The 19,389-nt window shown below is 43.9% G+C and overlaps 1 protein-coding gene and 1 long non-coding RNA gene across 3 annotated transcripts; one reads left to right on the top strand and one right to left on the bottom strand.

Annotated features, from left to right (window-relative positions):
- Positions 1 to 63: 63 nt before the first annotated feature.
- LOC310743199 lies at positions 64 to 1,477 on the top strand. The gene is made up of 2 exons (XR_014538879.1): positions 64 to 124; positions 409 to 1,477. It is a non-coding gene; the product is annotated as an uncharacterized lncRNA (long non-coding RNA).
- PYROXD1 (pyridine nucleotide-disulphide oxidoreductase domain 1) lies at positions 998 to 15,356 on the bottom strand. Of its 2 annotated transcripts, none has more exons than XM_083572959.1 (12): positions 14,833 to 15,356; positions 14,192 to 14,272; positions 13,262 to 13,381; positions 11,940 to 12,068; positions 11,146 to 11,219; positions 9,793 to 9,953; positions 9,093 to 9,193; positions 8,102 to 8,240; positions 7,129 to 7,241; positions 4,345 to 4,467; positions 2,844 to 2,981; positions 998 to 2,061 (listed from the first exon to the last, which is right to left on the bottom strand). In XM_083572959.1, exons 1-12 carry the CDS (start codon positions 14,920 to 14,922, stop codon positions 1,813 to 1,815), a joined length of 1,518 nt encoding a protein of 505 aa, XP_083429085.1. In that variant the 5' UTR covers positions 14,923 to 15,356; the 3' UTR covers positions 998 to 1,812. The 2 variants fall into 2 exon arrangements, with proteins under 2 accessions (XP_083429085.1, XP_083429084.1); XM_083572958.1 differs by having other exon boundaries at positions 9,781 to 9,953; positions 14,833 to 15,288.
- Positions 15,357 to 19,389: the final 4,033 nt, after the last annotated feature.

The raw sequence follows: 19,389 nt of genomic DNA, 5'->3' as shown, positions 1-19,389 counted from the left end.
CAGGGGCCTAATCTGGCATGCTGGTCAGTTTAATCTGGCCCCTGTGGCAGTTTATTTCCTGGGATAAAATCTGGCCCTCTTTGAAAAATGTTTGGACACCACTGAGTCATATGGTGTTTGTACAGTGGTGCCTCGCAAGACGAAATTAATCCGTTCTGCGAGTCTCTTCGTCTTGCGTTTTTTTCGTCTTGCGAAGCACGGCTGTTAGCGGCTTAGCGGCTCTTAGCGGCTTAGCAGCTATTAACGGCTTAGCGGCTTTAAGAAAAAGGAAACAGGCTCGCAAGAACTCGCAAGATGTTTCGTCTTGCGAAGCAAGCCCATAGGGAAATTTGTCTTGCGGAACGAATCAAAAAACGGAAAACTCTTTCGTCTTGCGAGGCATTCGTCTTGCGAGGTACCACTGTAAAGTTATGGAACCCCCAAGCTTCACTTGCACTCTTCAGCACTAGCTAAAAACATTCTTGTTCAGGCAAGGGTACCATGATACTTAGAAAACTGAGGTAATTAGAATTGTCTTAGTATTTTAACTTTTGTATGTCTTAAAGTATGGTTGTGATTTTTTTTTTTTTACTGTTTTATCCTTTGTGAACTGCTTTGAATTTTTACAGTCAAGTGGTGTATAATTTTTTCTGAAAGGAAAATGAAGAGAGTGTGAATAAGTCCATCAGCAGCTGGAGCATGACAGTTAAATATAAGTACATAGTAATTCAAAAGCAGGGTATTGGTACCTGCAAGGGCATAAATGTCTCAGCACTAGAATTGACAAATGGGGCATGGCAATGTTTTTGGCCACAGTGAACTGAATGGACCTTGGGCTGTTTCCAGAGGCAGCTATATTGTAAAACCTGGTGACAAACTGTAATAGAGGCAAAGTGCATAGTGGGAACCTAACTACTTCCAATGAAGCAGAACAGTTACTCTTTTTAAAGTGACCTTCATTGGGTAGCTTCTTCTCCCAAGCAAAGTTACTTGACCAACCCAGAACACTACAGTGCAATTCAAGTTATGGGAAGTTTTTTTATTTTTTCAAAATAAAAATACATTTTAAATTGTCATCCCAGCATTACCCAAGTCCTGAAATTTCATTTTGGAAGCTGACGAATCAACAGGTTCTCTCACTTACCATTTACATGTCCTGGGACTCTACTGAGCAGACCCTGAGGAACCCTCATTACAGACCTATGTTTAGTTCTGTATCACTGGCTGCAGTATTCATGCCTGCCAGTGGGTGGGGATAAAGCCCATCTGTAAGTGAAAATGGCCTCCAGCATAGTTAGAAAAATAATTTAAAGAAGCAAATAGATAGTCACAATCTATCCAAAGTTTCAGTATTTCCAAACCTTTTTTTTTGGGGGGGGGGGGAGAAAGAGAGAGAAATAAGCACTGCTGTTTTTTAAAAAGCATTTCAAAATGCTTAAACTTTGGCTAAATTATGCCTATAATTTTTAAACTGAAAATAATTGAATCTTTTATTTTACATCTGTTTATGTAAACTGCTTTTGCATGGTGCAAGTAAAATACAAAATATTCAATATGTAAGCCCCGCTGAACCTTATATTGCACAAGAGGTGGCTTAACCTTATCCGGTTGAACTTTACGATGCCTCATCTTAAGCCTGTACTAGATAATACACTTTCCCACAGTTCAGTGCTTGAATGTTGGTAGATCATGTTTAGCAGCAAAGCCTGAAAGCACCCATAACCATGCTTTTTAAGGAAATTACAGTCATCTATCTTTATGTGTGTAGTCTGCCTAGGGGAACCTTATCTCTTTTTATTTCTAAAAAAAGTAGTCACAGACACTTTTTTATGTTCAGTCAAAGTAATCCTCTATGTCTATCCTTGGATCCAAAAGATCTTCCCCATAGCGTGACAGATCCATTTGGTTGAGAATCAGGTTTTCAAAGGTTTCTTCTAGGTCTGTTTCTCCAATCAATACTGCTCCCAGCATGCGCCCATTCTGCATCACGACTTTGACGTACTCCTGCCCTTTAGTGCACCTGAGCATCAGTTCATGGTCTGAGCCCAACCCTTGCGCGTTGTACTTTCCCAGCAGCACCACCTGAGGGAATGGGGAAAAAATAAGTTGTAGTCTTGAGAGTCCAAGTAGTGCAGAAGAGAGCCCTCTGCCTTAATCTAGTTACTCTAGTACTGATTTGCTTTGCATCTGCCTTGAGAATAGCCTCTACATCTTTTACAAAGGATGCTCCATGTGGTGAAATTAGTTTTTAGCTACATAAATGTACTCCTGAGATTTGCTATGGCGAGGAATTGAGCTGTGCATATTTCCCAAGTGAGACAGTGATACAGCACCCACAAATCATGGCCTACCTATGGAAATCTAAACCTACTCCTATTGAAGATTAGGCAATATTAGTAGGGCAATTTACAATCATACCTGCAGTAAATAATTGCAATTATTTTGGAAATGGAAGAATCTGGATTACAGCGTTTTGAGGCAAGCTATATGAAGACACTTCAAGGGTAATAACTGGTAGAGACTAATCTGCATTTATGAATTCCTAAACATGGTAAGTCCTGTGCTAACCAGACACTGCTGCTTATGGATGGATTTCCTTGAGCTAAGTTACTCATTTTGTAGGATCATATACTGTACTGACATAAAGAGTATCTGGACATCTTGCAGTCCAGTATTTTACTCTGAAACTGTGTGTGCTACATGCTGCGGGGGGGGGGGGGGGAGGAAGCCAGTTAGTTTGCTGCTCATCAGTGCAGAGAGAAAGCTAGGTGTGGTAGCATTCTGCAGAATTAAAATGGAATCCCTTGCAATCAAGCCATTCCAAAATAGTGAATCCTTGCAGTCGTTTATACACAGTTCATTACCTTGTAATTGAAAAACTTTGTCACATGAGCAAAGAGTTCAAAGCAAAAGTCCATGTCTGTAGGTTCCCCTAAAGTATCAGCAGCCATGCATTTTGCAGCATACCATCCCATCTGCCTAGCCTGGGTCCAAAGCCTCATCTGGAAAAAAGAAGGATATGGAAATCAATGCACCGAGATTGCAAGCAAGCGTTTTAGAACAATGAGCATGTTTTCCTGGAGCCCAATCTCAAGTGCTCAGCTTATCAGAGAGCTACTATAAAGTACGGCCCTTGCTAAAAATATGGGAAGCATTGAATAGTTACCCTTATACGTGGGATCCACACAAAAAACCCCATCACTGGCTGAAGTGATCCTGTTTGTCATGCCTTTCCCAGGATATTCAAATAAATAATAATCCAATTCCTCTTCACTTCCAATTTTCCAGCTCCAAGGACACATGGAAGATGAATGAAGATTGTAGATTGGCAGACAACAGATGGCTGGAATAGGAGTTTCTGCAGGTGGCTGTAGAAGCCGCTACAACAAATTGCTGCTACAGTCACCTGGAGACTTCTGGCAGCTCGAGATACTTTATTTAGTATCCTCCACAAACTGGGGCAAAGTCCTTTGGCCGGCTGTGGATTTGGCTAACAATTCCACCCCTAAGTTTGATACTTAGGGGATCGAGGCGGGTCGGGACTGCTGATTCTCTTAGATTTATCAGCAGCCTTTGACATGGTCGATCATGATCTTTTAGACCACCGCCTCGCTGATGTGGGGATACAGGGCATAGCCCATAAATGGCTGTGCTCTTTTATCTCTGGTCTCAGAGATAAAAGAGCACAGATGATGGCACTTTAAAGCCCTTCACGGCCTAGGACCCTCGTACCTACGAGACCGCCTCTCCTGGTATGCCCCACGGAGGACCTTAAGGTCCATATATAGTAACACCCTAGAGGTCCCAGGCCCTAAGGAAGTTAGATTAGCCTCAACCAGAGCCAGGGCCTTCTCAACACTGGCTCCGGCCTGGTGGAATGCTCTGTCTCATGAGACCAGGGCCCTGTGGGATCTGATATCTTTCCGCAGGGCCTGTAAGACAGAATTGTTCCACCTGGCCTTTGGCTTAGAATCAGTTTGATTCCCTCCCCCTCTTTCTTTTTCCTTTCTCTTCCTTTGAAGAGATTGCACCCTAATGTTTTAATGTTGTATCTTAATCTTTTAAATTGTATTTTAATCAACTTGTTTTTATTATTGGTTGTTAGCTGCCCTGGGGAGGGAGGGGTATAAATCAAAATTTATTATTATTATTATTATTATTATTATTATTATTACTTAAGGCAGGTGTTCATTCCCTTCTGTTCTGTCATTTAACTGAACTGCCAGATGTACAATGTGTTTAGGACAACATGAACTAGAAGAAAGCCCAGGCTAATTATATACCGGTAATACACTGATGGGATTAAATTACCCTGAGGAAATCTCGTTAAAGCTACACAGGTATCACCATCTACATTTGCCTTACCTGCTGCCAAACTGGACTAGGCTCCCATGACGTAGTGCAGATGTCCCCTGCCGCGTAGATATCTGGTAGAGAAGTGTGCATGCATTTGTCCACTGTCAGACCCCCATCTTCACCTAGAACAAACTAAACATTTAAGAGGTAAATGCAGATTTCTGCAAAAAAGTGGGTGGGTGGAAAACATAACTGTCAGGGAATCAGGAGCAGGAGCACTGGGGAGAGAGGAATTGGAGAGCGAAGGGGAAGAATCCGAGGGAAGCGTAGGGGAGTATGACAGTGGCCCGAGAGATTCCATGAGCTTCTCCAGCGAATCAGAAGATTCCCAGAAGGGGGCGCCGATGGTCAGAGCAAGGGGGGTCCCAGAGGGGACGCACCAGAAACAAGGAGCCAGAGGGGAACCCCAAAGCAGCAGTGGGGGATCGGGACCAGTTTCCCCACCAGAGCGTAGTGGGGGGGAAGAGTCACATGTGTCAGGACCAGCGTCCCCTCCAGCCGGCAGAGGAGGTGAGTCAGGGCTGACCACGCCTCCATCGGAGAGTGGGGGAATGGAGGGGAGGTCAGTTGCAGCTAGCCCCCCCGAAGGGGGAAGCAGTGACAGCAGCAGTGAAACGGTCAGGAGGAAAGCTGCTGGCTGGGCGCGCGCGCCAAGTTCAAATGTGCAGGCGCGGGGGACAGCAGGAGACCCGGATGGGGAACCAGCTCCTAAAGCCCGCCGGAGGGAGGGAGAAGGCTCAGGGGAATCAGCGTCAGAAGAGGCTAGGAAGGGCGAGACCCCGGCGGGCAGGCGGACCCAGAGGAGGAAAGAGCAGCGGAAAAGGTGGAGCAAGGTGAGGGTCTTAAACTGGTGTACGGGGGGAGGAGATTCAGAGGGATCATCAGCGGTCTGACAGTTGAGACGTAGAGCTGCGCGCTGCGGCTCTGGAAGTGAAACTGAACTTCAATAAAGACTTTTGTACTTAACTACGAAGCAGCGTTGGTCCTTTGTGAGCTGGGACCTTGGGCAGCTCTGACAATAACTTTGCTGGTCTTAATAAGATCTGAGGTTGGGGGCTTGTATGTGTCTTTAAAGGGTATTGTTATGAAGAAGCCACACCCTTTGGCCCATCCCAATTTAGCTATCGGTACCCCAGTCCTTAGAGCTGCCGCGCTTGGAAAGATCTCAAGTCTCTGGCCGCACATCCTCTCCAATCAAGGACTCTTGAGACAAAGATTAAGTGTAAGGTATTGGTTGTGTTTAGAATAGATTTATGAAAGATTTAGAAAACATATTGATTAGAATATTTATATGGGAAAAATACGGAATAACAGATACAATTTTGCTTAAAATGTATATAGGAAGTGCAGTGTAAGCGATGGAAGTCAATCAATGAAATTTTATTATTGAGATATTTGTAGAATAAATTTGGAAGAAATTCTTCCAAATTTTTTTCTTTTTTCTTTTCTTCCTTTTTATATATGTGTGCTTATCTGAAATTTATATGTATGTATGTATTTGCAGTATTTTCCTTGTATTTTGTAATAATTATGTTAAATAAATTTATTTTTAAAAAGGACTCTTAACTGCCCCAAATATTCAGACCGCAGTTTGACAAACAAGAGGCAGGGCTTACTAGCGCCCACACTGCAGAAAGGACACAGAACTTTGAGTCTAAAGGTGGTGCTACGAGCAAAGATTTCCTAAACGCAGACTCCCAGAAGAGGGGGTTTGTTAAGTTCCACATGCTGCCCTCTGGGTCTCAGTTGGCAGAGCATGAGACTCTTAATCTCAGGGTTGTGGCTTCAACCTCTACATTAGGCAAAAGAGTCCTGCGTGGGGTTGGACTAGATGACCCTTGGTCCCTTCCAACTCTATAAGTCTATGATCTACTCAAGCCAGAGCCCTCACCAGCCCTATTTCATACCCTTCTTCAGTGTTCTGGCCTGGCTGGAATGTGTCCTTCAACTCTGATAATGCCTCTAGCTTGCCAGAATGGAGGCTACAAATGGGGTGTGCAAGTGTGCAGAGAATCTAACCTATGATAAAGGGTAAAGGGACCCCTGACCATTAGGTCCAGTCGTGACCGACTCGAGTTGCGGCGCTCATCTCGCTCTATTGGCCGAGAGAGCCGGTGTACAGCTTCCGGGTCATGTGGCCAGCATGACTAAGCCGCTTCTGGCGAACCAGAGCAGCGCACGGAAACGCCGTTTACCTTCCCGCCGGAGTGGTACCTATTTATCTACTTGCACTTTGACGTGCTTTTGAACTGCTAGGTTGGTTGGCAGGAGCAGGGACTGAGCAATGGGAGCTCACCCTGTCGCGGGGATTCGAACTGCCGACCTTCTGATCAGCAAGCCCTAGGCTCAGTGGTTTAACCCACAGCACCACCCGCATCCCTTAACCTATGGTACAAAAGTAAAAAGTTACATCTGTTGCTCAACCCAATTCTGGCATATGGCCCTCGGATGACTTTCCAGAAGGGAATGTGGCCCTCGGGTATGGAAAGATTCCCTTCTCTGTTGCACTGATATTACGTACTAGGAAATGGGTGCTACTAATGGAGCTAAAAGGAAAACACAGCAAGCCAAATTCTACAAGATATGGGGATCCTCTTAAGCTGCGTAACATTTCGCTCATTCGGTTCAAATTAAGGTACCCATAAGCTGCATACTGCACAGCTCAATCTCTATGGGGACTTACCCACCCCAAATTTTATATTAATAGTACTTTAAATGGGTTGGCCCTTTTTGTTGTATCCTTAAAAGCCTTGCATAGAAAAACAATTTCATATTCTCAGTGTTAATCCTTACATTATTGCCGTCAAGGAATGGTTGGACATTTGGTACAACTCCGGTCGCACTGACAATGAAGTCGCAGCCATATATCTTCCCGCTGGTCAACTCAACATACACCGGCCACCTCTCTGGAAGAATGGAAGTTCAGACACACACAGTCCAGGTTATGTGGATTAGGCACAGAATCAGAAGTTTCCAGGTGTTAAGATTCATTTGTTCCTCCACTCGGATTGCCCTGGATTGCAAGCAGGGGGAGCTATAATTCTTCTAGTGGCCCCCTAGAGCCTCCTTAAGATGATACACTTGGGAGAGCGACAGCTGGACACCAGGGATGAGGAACCACTTTCACCCGGAGGGCCATGCTCTATTCTGTTCAACCTTTTGGGGCCCATCTGCCAGCGGAGCCAGGCACAAATGGGAGAGGAGTTTGTAAGCCATGCTTTCATTCTGCAAATAAGACCCTGATCTGTCCTGCACTCTCTCTCTCTATATATATTATCTCCAGGAAGATTGGTAGATCATAGATAGATGATAGATATAATTAAATTAAATTTTCTGTTTAAAATATTCATTTTACATCCTTAAGATATCAATGACTTTCCTTCTTCTCTCTCCAGGGTTCATTTTACATATCATAAATCCCTGCATAATTTACAAAAACTAGACCACTCAGTATTCCATTATTGCATCCTTCAAAACTTATTTACACTCTTGAATTTATCTTGCTGCTGCCAGCGTTTCCAGCTGTACACAATTATTTCCCATATATTCAATAAACGTTTTCCAATCTTCTCTAAACGTATGTTATTCATGTTCTCTTATTCTATATGTTAAGTCTGCGAGTTGTGCATATTTTGTCAACTTGAGTTGCCATTCTTCTTTGGTTGGGACCTCGCTCGTTTTCCATTTCTGGGCTAACAAAACACGGACCGCAGTAGTTGCATACATTTTAAAAAAAGTCTTGCACTCTTCTTGACACACTGTTTACCTTCATCCATTTCTGCATTCCTCTCGTCCGGCTGAACTATGGGGAAAGCCAGAGACACCTTCTCTGACTGCTGGAACTCTTCCCGGAGATAGATCTTCTTCACTTCGCAAAGGCTTTCAATGTGAACTTTGTGGGACAGCTGAAAAATAACAAATAATTGCATAACACCTTTCCTACTTAAGTTATGTGCGACCCCTACAGTGCGAGCCTTAACAAACTCATTTGTTTCATGCCAAATTTTATTAACGTTTTTGATGCTGTGCTTTCTGGTCAATTCAGCTTGCTGCAAACTTTCAAGTGATTTTTTATGGTGTGATCTGGCACGGTATTAGTTACAAGCTCCTATTCTGACAACTTTCATGGCGTATTGGATTTAAAAGTTGTAGGAAAACTGCCTCATGAGGACTATGCCCTAAAAGTCACTCTGCAAATCCTTAAGAAAGTACTAAATAAGTAAGAGGTCTAGATAAATTCCTCTGTGGCTCCTGTCCAAAAATTTATCTCCGCTGAGTCCTGGTTGATCGTGCCTCTAAATCAAGGAGGGAGCCTAGGAATGTAGAGCAGACTCCCTTTTCAGACATAATTGCCCAAGATATAGAAAGCCAGCAGGAATGAAGCGGTAGGGCCAGGGTCTCACTGCCTCCCAGTCACAATTGCTTTTTTTAAAATATAGCTTTACTAATTTCCAATATATAACAATTGCAAAAAAAGAGAAAAAATCTAGTTAAGCTTGCCAAAGTCCAACCTGTGATTTTGGTGGTTGCCATTCTTCAGAGTTATCAGTAAAGTATTTTATTTTATCTGTATAACAAAGGTCAGATTGCCCTTCTTTAAAAACAGTTAAGAAGCCCATACTTGGGGTACATTCTGCATGTTGACTTGTAGTTTATTTCTGTAAACACCCTCTGCCAGAAGGGCTTTATATAAAGCTCCTGATTGTTAATGGGGCATAGGGGAACACCCGAAGGGGGCTTAGAATAAGCAGCCATACCTCTTTTGCTCCCTTAAGACATAAGCCTTCGTGCCAGTCAGGGCCTAAGGCACTGCCGATTTCCCCCAGGTTTGCTGCAGCACTTTGTTCTATCTCACTTCCTGGGGGACAAGGAGGAGAGAGATAAGAACATATGCAATAGAGCAAGTACAGGCAGTCTATATATTTTCTGGGTACAAAGACAATACAGCCTCTCCTCAGCCGGGCAGGGTTTATTATTATTATTATTATTATTATTATTATTATTATTATTATTATATGTATATGCCACCCATCTGACTGGGTTGCCCCAGATGAGGTCTTTACAAGGTCCTTCTTCCGTACAAGGTCCTTCTGTACTTCTTATTTAGTCATGCTGGCCACATGACCCGGAAAGCTGTCCGTGGACAAACGCCGGCTCCCTCGGCCTGAAAGCGAGATGAGCGCCGCAACCATATAGTCGTCTCTGACTGGACTTAACCGTCCAGGGGTCCTTTACCTTCACTTATTACGAGTGCAACCCAACTTCCCACCCTGTTCTTGCAGCAGCTATTCCCACTCCACAAACTCAGCCACAATGCTACCTCATCTCTTACAGTTTGCAAATATTTGAAGTGTGCAGGGTTGGGCCAATGCAACAGTTTTCATACGATATAAGCCAATATACATGCAAGAGCCACTTTATAATGCCTGAGTAGCTCTACAGTACCGGGTACTCCACCTGCCGTCGTATATTTTGTTCTTTTACAAGCGATCGGAGGCTCCGGTTTCACGGCACTCAGCTTTGGGATCAGGAACTCAGCCGCTCCTGCATCAAAGAAAGTATTCCCAATAGCTTTGTCTTTGATGGCCCAGATGACTTCGCAACCTTCGATTTCGTACCTAAAAAGAATCATGGCAAGAAAAATTGACGGACTATGCAGAACTGGCAAAACTGACATACAAGCTATGGGACAAGGATAACTGTGACTTTAAAGATGAATGGGAACCCTTTACAAAGTATTTGAAGACACAACAAAGCGAACTGGACTCCTTGGCTGGTTTTGAATAAACATTCACAAACTTTTTGTTGATAATAATCAGCTAAATAGTTTGAGGATTTATACAACTGTGTAACATGCAGAAAACAGCATTTTTAGAGAAATCAAAGACTGGAACTGAGGGAAGTCGGGGGGTGGGGGTGGGTGGGTTCTGTGGGGGAGGGAGGGGGAGGGAGGAAAAATGGGGGGGAAAAGGATGATATGTTTCTGGATAATATGTTTTAATTTTGAATAAAAAGTTATTTTTTAAAAAAAAAGTTTATTATTATTTTTAAGCTATTTTGTTTCTGGTGTGTTACTGTAATTAAGGTGGGGTTTTTTTAAAAAGAAAAGAAAGAAGTTTAAAAAGCAACCTGGTTTACATGTCACTACTTTTCACACGAGCAAGCAGTGGCTAGTGCTTGCTCCTGAAATCACAGGTACTTCACTCCTCCTCCACTGCTGCTACGTTGCTGGGAAATGAGTCATGGCCTGGCTTGGTACGTCATCCAAACCTGGCTTCCAAATTTGTTTCTCTCCAAACAAACTATAAAATTCTAAGCCAAGAGAAACCCTGGCTTCCTCTCGTGGTTTGTTTTGGAGAGGTGTTTGGACAATTGAAAAAACACCCCAAAGACCATGGCTTGTTTCCTTACAGGAACAGGCATGGAACAAAGTGGCCATGATTTCAGCACTGCTACTTCACATTAAATCATAGTTCATTTTAACTACGGTTTAATGTGATGTGCAAACCTGGCAAATTAAAAAAAATTAAATTAAAAAAGTTCTCACACTGCATTCAGCGTTCCAAAAAGGCATGGGTATACTATAGCAGCACAAATTAGATCTATAGCTAAGATAGTAGAAGTAGTAATAGTAATAGTAATAGTAGTAGTAGTAGTAGTAGTAGTAATAATAATAATCATCATCATCTATTATTTATACCCTGCCCATCTGGCTCTGTTTCCCCAGCCACTCTGGGCAGCTCCCAGCAAAATAATAATAATAAAGCTCTTAGCTTCACTTATTTTTCAAAAGAAGGAAGACTTACGTACACTAATTCCAGGGCAATGCCACCATTTCCCACAACGGTTATTCTTTTCGCTCTTGCCAGACGTTTCTGAAATTCCTGCACTTGACAGAGACAGACAGAGAGATCATTATACTTCTACTGAGTGATGCAGTTGGCCTGTCAAGCTCAGGATCATCAACCTTGACTGGGAGTGACTCTCCAGGGTTATGAACAACAGCCTCTTCTGGTCCCACAGGAGTTGCCAGGAACTGAACCCAGGACATACTATGTACAAAGTAGATGCTCTACCATTGAACTGTGGCCCTTCCTCTGTTATTGCAACAGAGCTGACCCCATTTGACCCCAAAACAAACCAAATTTAATTACCAGTTAAAACAAAGAGGGAGGGGCACTACTTGGCTCCCTATTTGGGGGCAATATAGTTCTCTGCTGTTAAAGTCTGAGCTCCCTTCCACTCCCCTGCAAGACTATATAGCTGAATAAAACAGTGCTATCTATCTATCTGGGCTACAAGTATGTGCAAAATCTTCTTTTCTCTCTCTTGTGGTTGTCTTTCTGTCCACATTTTACATTTCTTTCCAATTTTTCTGTTTCATTATGCAATGCTGCAGAACTCCCCTGCTTAGAAACACCTGTCAGAGGTGTTCCCTTTTGACTTTTCGGAAGCTAGTGAAAACCCTCTCTCTTTTTCTGTGTTCTGGGAGAATGACCCTGGCACACTATTTGTGTTGCATGGTTATTTCTGGCTTAGACCTCACCAAATTTATAAATCTATGTCTGCGTCAGAGACTGCTGAAAGCACACAACAAGCATTACCGCTGCGCTGTCTGTATCGCGGATTCCCAACACGAAGGGGTTTCTTTCAGTAATCAGCTTTGGCCTTGCTCCAGCACACAGACAAAGTTTTTCGTAGATGTACTCCTGACCGGCTTCGGTGATTATTTTCTGCAACCATGTTATAAAATGGAAAAGAAAGAAGAGAAGGACATCTTTGAAGGGTCCAGTACAGCATGCCATTGATCCTTTTTTTAAAAAACCATAGACTCATAGAATTGTACAGTTGGAAGGACCCAAGTTTCCCCATCCTCAGTCTACATTAATCTCAGCCATGGGTTCAAACCCCAGGTTGAGCGAAAGATTCCCGCATTGCAGGAGGTTGAACTAGAAGACCCTTGTGGTCCCTTCCAACTCTACAGTTCTATGATGGGATAGTTTCACATTGAAACAAGGAAGAACTGCCATTGTCTCACGCAGATTGGCTTCAGTGCTTGTTGAGCTTAAGCAACAGAAGCATTTGTGCACAGAAGAATGGAATGAGAGAAGCTAGGAAAAAAGAACCTGAAGCAAATTTCCCACATGTTCTCCAAAGAGCTCCAGAAAGAACAGCGAGAACTTCATGCCTGCGATACCTTGCACCATTCCCCCTCTTGTAGTCCACCAACAATCCCTCCAAAGCTACTTCTTTAGTAGGACGTCTGCAAGCTAGCCGGCTTCCAATGCAGCTGGATGAGCAAACACTTAAGATTCAGGCTGTCAATTCACACAGAGGAACACAAATAGGAAAACCTTTCCTCTGGGTGGCTGTGTAGGACGTTCTGCAAGTGTTCTCCAAAGCACTCAACTATGCTCCTGGCTCCTAAGAGCTGGTTTGATGCAATGAAATGGATCCCCTCCTCTCACTCAGACATCACTTGGGTATTAAAATTCAACAAGCGCTGTCTGGCGTATCAACTGCTTCGCCAATATCTGCTCCCGATGACAGCAGTTTCTCACACCGCATCAAAGACCTGCTCTGGAAACCCCACCCTCAACTTCCTGGCCTGGGGCGAGGGTGGGCCTTGCCCCAGTGTGCATGCATTAGTTTCTGCCACAACCAGCTTAATGTCTGCATGAAAGTCAGCTCATCTTTATAGGTTGTAAACCAGTGCATGTGTAAGTCCCACCGACAGGGCTATATCCCAGTAGATTAGAATCACCTGACTCCACCGGTGCAGGAATATCTGGAGGTGACCGTGTTGGTCACCTAGTCTACAACATGAGACTTGATTTTTTATATCAAGACATCTCCGCTCTCATCTTGGAAAAGGAAAGCCATTTCTCATTTCAGATAAAGACAAAAGGATGAAGGGTCCTCTTACATGTTCTTCACTCTTCAGCTGTTTTACTCCAGACTGAATAACCTTAATGTTAGGGTAGCGTTTTTCTAAGATGCTGCTTGCTTGTTCTTCAACATCAAATTCTTCTAAAGTCCTGGAAACCTGACAAAAACAAACAAACAAAAATATCCTTGAGGTGCAAGACAACTTCCTAACCAAAATCTACTGATGCACAAATGCACCAAAGAACCCCTCGGGTTCTTGTCAACCCTGAAGGCAACCTTCATAGATGACACTCCCTTAGATCTGGTTCGAAAACACATACCCCTACCCAATAGCTGGACCGACAGCTGCAACTGCAGTGGGATGCTGCTACTGATTACATGCTAACTGGGGAAATTCAGTCTTTCCCAGTCCTAGATATTTGCAGGGACCTGCAAACAGCAGTAATAGCTGCAACGGAGAACACACACAAAAACATCCTTAAAGCCAATCTCATCCAGCAGCCTGTTATCCCAGGGACCAACCAGCTCTTAATGGGAAGCCTGCAAGCAGGACGAAGTGCAACAATGCTCTCCTCACCTGTGGTTCCCAACAACAGATATTCAGAAGCATGCTGCCTCCGACAATGGAAAGAGAACATAGCCATCATGGTTAGTGGCCAATGATAACTTTGTTCTCCATGGATTTGCCTTTGAAAGTTGTCCTGTAGCCTTACGAGGCTTTGCCCTCCTCCTTCAGTCCAAGATGGTGGCCGCTGGAAAATCCAATGGGAGCAAATTTCCTACAGCTCATCTATGTGCCATGCAAAGAAGTACTTTCTTTGAATGGCCCTAAATCCGAGTATTAAAAGTGGGCACTACTACAGGAAAACTGGGCCTGCAGTGGCCATTGAAACAGGGTTGCAACAGCAGAGTAGATTACTTCACCTTACCCCAAATCCCCAAAAGCAGTTATTAGTTCTGTTCTCACCTGCTTGAAGTTCGTTACTGCTTTTATAAGAGGAGATGCTGTGACTAATAAAATATCATCAGAAGGAAACTCTGTAGCCAGCTGTTCAAAGGGGTAGAAAATATCAGAAGTTATTTTTAAAACGAGCAACTCACACCTACATTTTCCCAAACAGACAATTATTTAAATTCATCAACACCCCCTCCCCTAAATAACTGGTATTAGCATCCTACCTCTGAAACAGAGGTCGTATTTAGACACAGTGGGACGTTTTTAGCTTTCTTACTGTTCAAGGAAAAAGCCTGTGTTAAATCATGCTTTGCCATCAATTGGAACATGGTAGATCTTGTCCTAGGGACGGGGAATAGGTAGACTGCTGCTTAATCAAAGTTACACTAAAATGCTTGATTCATGCGTTGTTGCTTATAATGGGGAACCGTGGGAAGCCACCTCGGAAGCTACGCACCCCATACCCATCTTCCCATTATACGTCTATGAAACAACCAGGAAGTTTCCGTAGGGAAAGGGCGTGGAAGGGAAAAGGCCAGAGGGCGCATGCGCAAATACGCAAGGTACTTCAGCCGCTCAGCAAACGTTGCTCCAGAGGGCGCATGCGCAGAGACCGCGTATATGGTTTCTGAGGCGCAGGGACAGTACGTTACCCGCTCAGCGCACGTCACTCCGGCAATGCCACCTCCCACCACAACGAAGCGGCTCCGCCGGGCAGCGAGTTGGGGCGACTGCGCTGCCATAGCCACGTCTCGGGCCTGCGAGGCTCCGGCCTCTTCCTCGTCTGGGCGACTCTTCACCTGCTTCGTTGGTGTAGCCTGGCTACGGGTCGCCGCGAGGCTCCTAAAACTTCCGTTTGGCGTTTCCCGCTTGAGGAGGCGTGACCAGAAGAACAGATACGACTCTCCGCTGCCCCCTATGGGCCATGCGTTTATATTACAACTAAAGGAGCGCAGAAGATTTATGGCTTGAAGCCAAAGAGAGATTTAAGGGACTGGATTTATTTATTGACTTTGGAAGCCGAGCTTTGCATTGGATAGATTATACGAAAATTGTCGCCAAGAGGAAAGGGTGGTTCTGAGCACAGGCTGAGTGCTGCAGATTTTATTTTTATTTTGCAATAGATTTCTCACCTTTTTCTCCCAAGGAGATCAAAGTGGTGCTGGTGGTTCTCATTTAATCCCCCACAACAACCCCGGGTTAGGCTGAGAGGCAGTGATTGTCCCAATGTCACTCAGTGGGTTGCATGGCTGAGTGGGGATTTGAACCCTGGTCTCCCAAGGTCCTAGTCCTAGAACTCCCAAGGGTTCTTCAGTTGCATGATGGCAAAATGTGCCAGAATCCTAAAGAGCGTGATGTATGTATGATGTATGGAGGGGTGGTCTTGAGCTCCAGGGCAGGAAATTTAAAATCTCTGTACAGTGGTACCTCTGGATGCAAACAGGATCCGTTCTGTTCGCATCCTAAAGCAAACACAACCTGCGTCTGCTCGTGCGCAGGTCGTGATTCACCGCTTCCGCGCATGCGTGTGATGTCATTTTGAGCATCTGCGCATGCGCAAGCGGCGAAATCCGGAAGTAACACACTCCGTTACTTTCGGTTCATCGCGGAGCGCAACCCAAAAATATTCATCCCGAAGCTACTTCAACCCGAGGTATGACTGTATAAGGGCAGGCACACCTTTGTTCTGTGTCCTCCTCCTTTCCTACGTGTGAGGGGAGCACCCTGTTGCAACAGTTCAATAAAGATCAGGCTTACGAGCTGCTTTGCTTCTCAATATTCTCTGGTTGGCCTCTGTTATTTTCTCCTGCCAATAGGGAACCCACGTAAGGACTCTATACGGACTCTTGGATACCCCATAAGGGATAAAGGAGAGATTTTGTTTATAACAGGCGTGATGTGTTTGCATTCCCTTTTGCTGAGGTTCACAAGGCATTTGATTAGATGAACCTTAGCAAATGCAGCCCAGAGTTCCTACCCCCACATTGCAGGGAAATAGATGTTGGAAAGACAGTGGCTTACATCAACCCTGCATCGTATATCAATTTGTTTTTTATCTCCTCGCTGCAGTTTCAGGGGGTAGATGGTCACATCCTATATTCATGATTTCCACATATCAAGAGGCAGGTTTGATAGCATTGCTTGCCATGCATTTTCCCGCAAATGGGAAAACAGTACAAATTATCATACTCATCCTCAGGATATCTGGATTTAAAGGTGAATCTTCCTAGATCAGACCCTGCAAACCCGACACTCTAACCATTATGCAATTGGGCCAAAAGCTGCATGGAAGGCAGAAGTTTGTCAGGGACAGCGTCTCTCATTTCATTTAACAGGAGAAGCTGCACTTTGAAGAATGTTCCCTTTCATGTATCTATTGGCAAGAGGATGCCGGAGTAAAATATTTAGATATGTACAATGGCGTTTAGTGTTGGTTGGGAAAGAAAAATAGGTAAATAAAAAAAGATAATTCCCTGGATGCCAAGATCCAGGTTTGGTGACAGAAACCCCGTAAAGATTTAAAACAACAAAAAATGCATTATTGCAAACAGACCACAAGTCTCCAGTGTTCTTTTTCCTCTAAAGAAAACTTGCCCAGTACAGGCAGAAGTTTTTACTTTTCAGAGGTGGGCGAGTGGAAAACAATATCAGGAAATGAGTTATGGCCCTGGAAGCGACAGCTGTTAGTCATAAATGGCTTTTCTTTTGTTTTCTATTATTTAAAGAGCAAGTTTGCTTTCCAGGGCTGAATGTAATTTCCCAATCCAAGAAACTGCTAGACAGTTCAGCCATAAACTAAATATTACTCTTCTACACCTGCAGCCCCTGCTGCCAACACAAACGACCTGACCTGAATAATACAAGAAATTGGACAGGCATGCATTGTAAGAGATGAAATATACCTCTGAAGTTTTTCTCATCAACATAGGACAGTCAAAAGAAATTTCATTCAAGGGCAAATTGATGCATTTCAGTCCTGTATAGGAACCTCTATCATAGTGAGTTGTTTGTGGTTCTGTCAAGTTTGGGCAAACAGAGCCTAAGTCAGACCTCCTTGGACAAAGCTGTACAAGGTGGGCTTCGCTGAAAATGGACCCTTCAGACTCTTGCAAGGGCTGAATCTGGTCTGCAAATATGAAAGCCAAATGCACCTTTGTGCATAGAAAGGCAGACAAAAAATAAGTAGGCACTTTAGTCACAGCAGCAATCAGCCACGTTTTTCTCTCTTGTCTTTTTCTGTTTTGCCATATGTTTCAGCAGTAGCTCTCTTCCATAGCAAACACACAAGTTCCAGATGCACAGGGGGTCTTCCTTGCCTCGCCTCTCCCCACACCTCATGAAAACTACTGCATAGGGGAAGTTTGCTGTGGCAATAGAACAGTAATACTGATAATGGCCCATAGCCATTATACCTGAAGGAGCACCTCCACCCCCATCGTTCTGCCTGGACACTGAGGTCCAGTGCCGAGGGCCTTCTCGCAGTTTTCTCACTGCGAGAAGTGAGGTTACAGGCAACCAGGCAGAGGGCCTTCTCGGTAGTGGCGCCCTTTCTGTGAAATGCCCTCTCATCAGATGTCAAAGAAATAAACAACTATCTGACTTTTAGAAGACACCTGAAAACAGCCCTGTTTAGGGGATTTTTTAATGTTTGATCTTTTATCGTGTTTTTAATGTTCTGTTGGGAACCACCCAGAGCGACTGGGGAAGCCCAGCAAGATGGGTGGGGTATAAATAATAAGTTGTTTTTTATTATTATTATTATTATTATTATTATTATTATTATTATTAGTCTTACAGCTCTGGGCTTCTCAGGACAGGCCATGTAAGTATTCCTAATGCAGTTCCTCTCCCCTACCCATTGATTCAGATACTAACAATTAAAAACAATGGGCTTTCTCACACACATCCCTCTTCTCTCACAAGGAAAGCAATGCCCAACCAGGTGAAAACAGAATAAATGAGGGAGGGAGGGAGGGAGGGAACAGCAGCCCAGTATAGGAAAAGAGGTGGTATGGGAACACCTAGCTACTTTAAATTAATTCAAATCTTCAGGGCCTGAAGAGCTGCACCCAAAGGTAACCTGAGGCTGCAGATGTAATCTCAGAGGCTCTGTTTATAATCTTTGAGAATTGTTGGAGAACAGGTGAGGTCCCTGCAGACTGGAGGCTACCAGCTGTTGTCCCCATCTTAAAAGGTGTGGGGATGGAGAAGACCCAGGCAGCTACGAACTAGTCAGCTTGACATCAATAACCAGGATAGGTCCTAGAACAGATAATTCATTGGTTGGTCTGTGAGCACTTAGAAAAGGATGCTGTGATTACTAAGACCCAGCATGGGTTTCTCAAAAACAAGTCATGCCAGACAAATTTCATTTCTTTTTTTGATAGAGTTACAAGCTTGGTGGATCAGGGGGATGCTGTGGACATAGTGTATCTTGATTTCAGTAAGGCTTTTGACAAATTCCCCCATGATATTCTTGCAGAGAAGCTGGTAAAATGTTGGTTGAATGAGGTAACTGTTAGGTGAATTTGTAACTGGTTGAATGTCCGAACCATTAGTACTCACTAATGGTTCCTCATCATGTGACTTGGAGAAAGCAATTGAGGGGATGCTCATCAAATTTGCAGATGACACCAAACTGGGAGGGTTAACTAATGCTGCAGAACACAAACCGGGTTTCAAAATAACTGTGACAAATTAGAGAACTGGGCGCAAACTAAGAATAAACCTTCAGTTCTAAATTTAGGTATGTTGGGTTTGGGAAAACCCAACTCGCTTTCTTTCTGAATGCATGTACAGTGGTACCTTGGGTTACATACGCTTCAGGTTACATACGCTTCAGGTTACACACTCTGCTAACCCAGAAATAGTGCTTCAGGTTAAGAACTTTGCTTCAAGATAAGAACAGAAATCGGGCTCCGGCGGCAGCAGGAGGCCCCATTAGCTAAAGTGGTGCTTCAGGTTAAGAACAGTTTCAGGTTAAGTACGGACCTCTGGAACAAATTAAGTACTTAACCCGAGGTACCACTGTAGTACAAAATTTAAAAGGTGTCTCACTGCAATAAAACACAATTCAGTCTTGCGTTTGTAGGATGGATACAATTCATATTCCCAAAATGAATAAACAATGATCTGGCTTGGTTCTGCGTCCCCATGAAACTCTTAAAGTTGGGGGGTGTGTGTGCGCAAACAGCTTCTCCACTCCTCAT

Source organism: Podarcis filfolensis, assembly GCF_964270895.1.
Source record: "Podarcis filfolensis genome assembly, chromosome: 10".
NCBI lineage: Eukaryota > Metazoa > Chordata > Lepidosauria > Squamata > Lacertidae > Podarcis > Podarcis filfolensis.
Note: the sequence above shows the minus strand (reverse complement) of the source record. Positions and strands in the feature narration are given on the sequence as shown.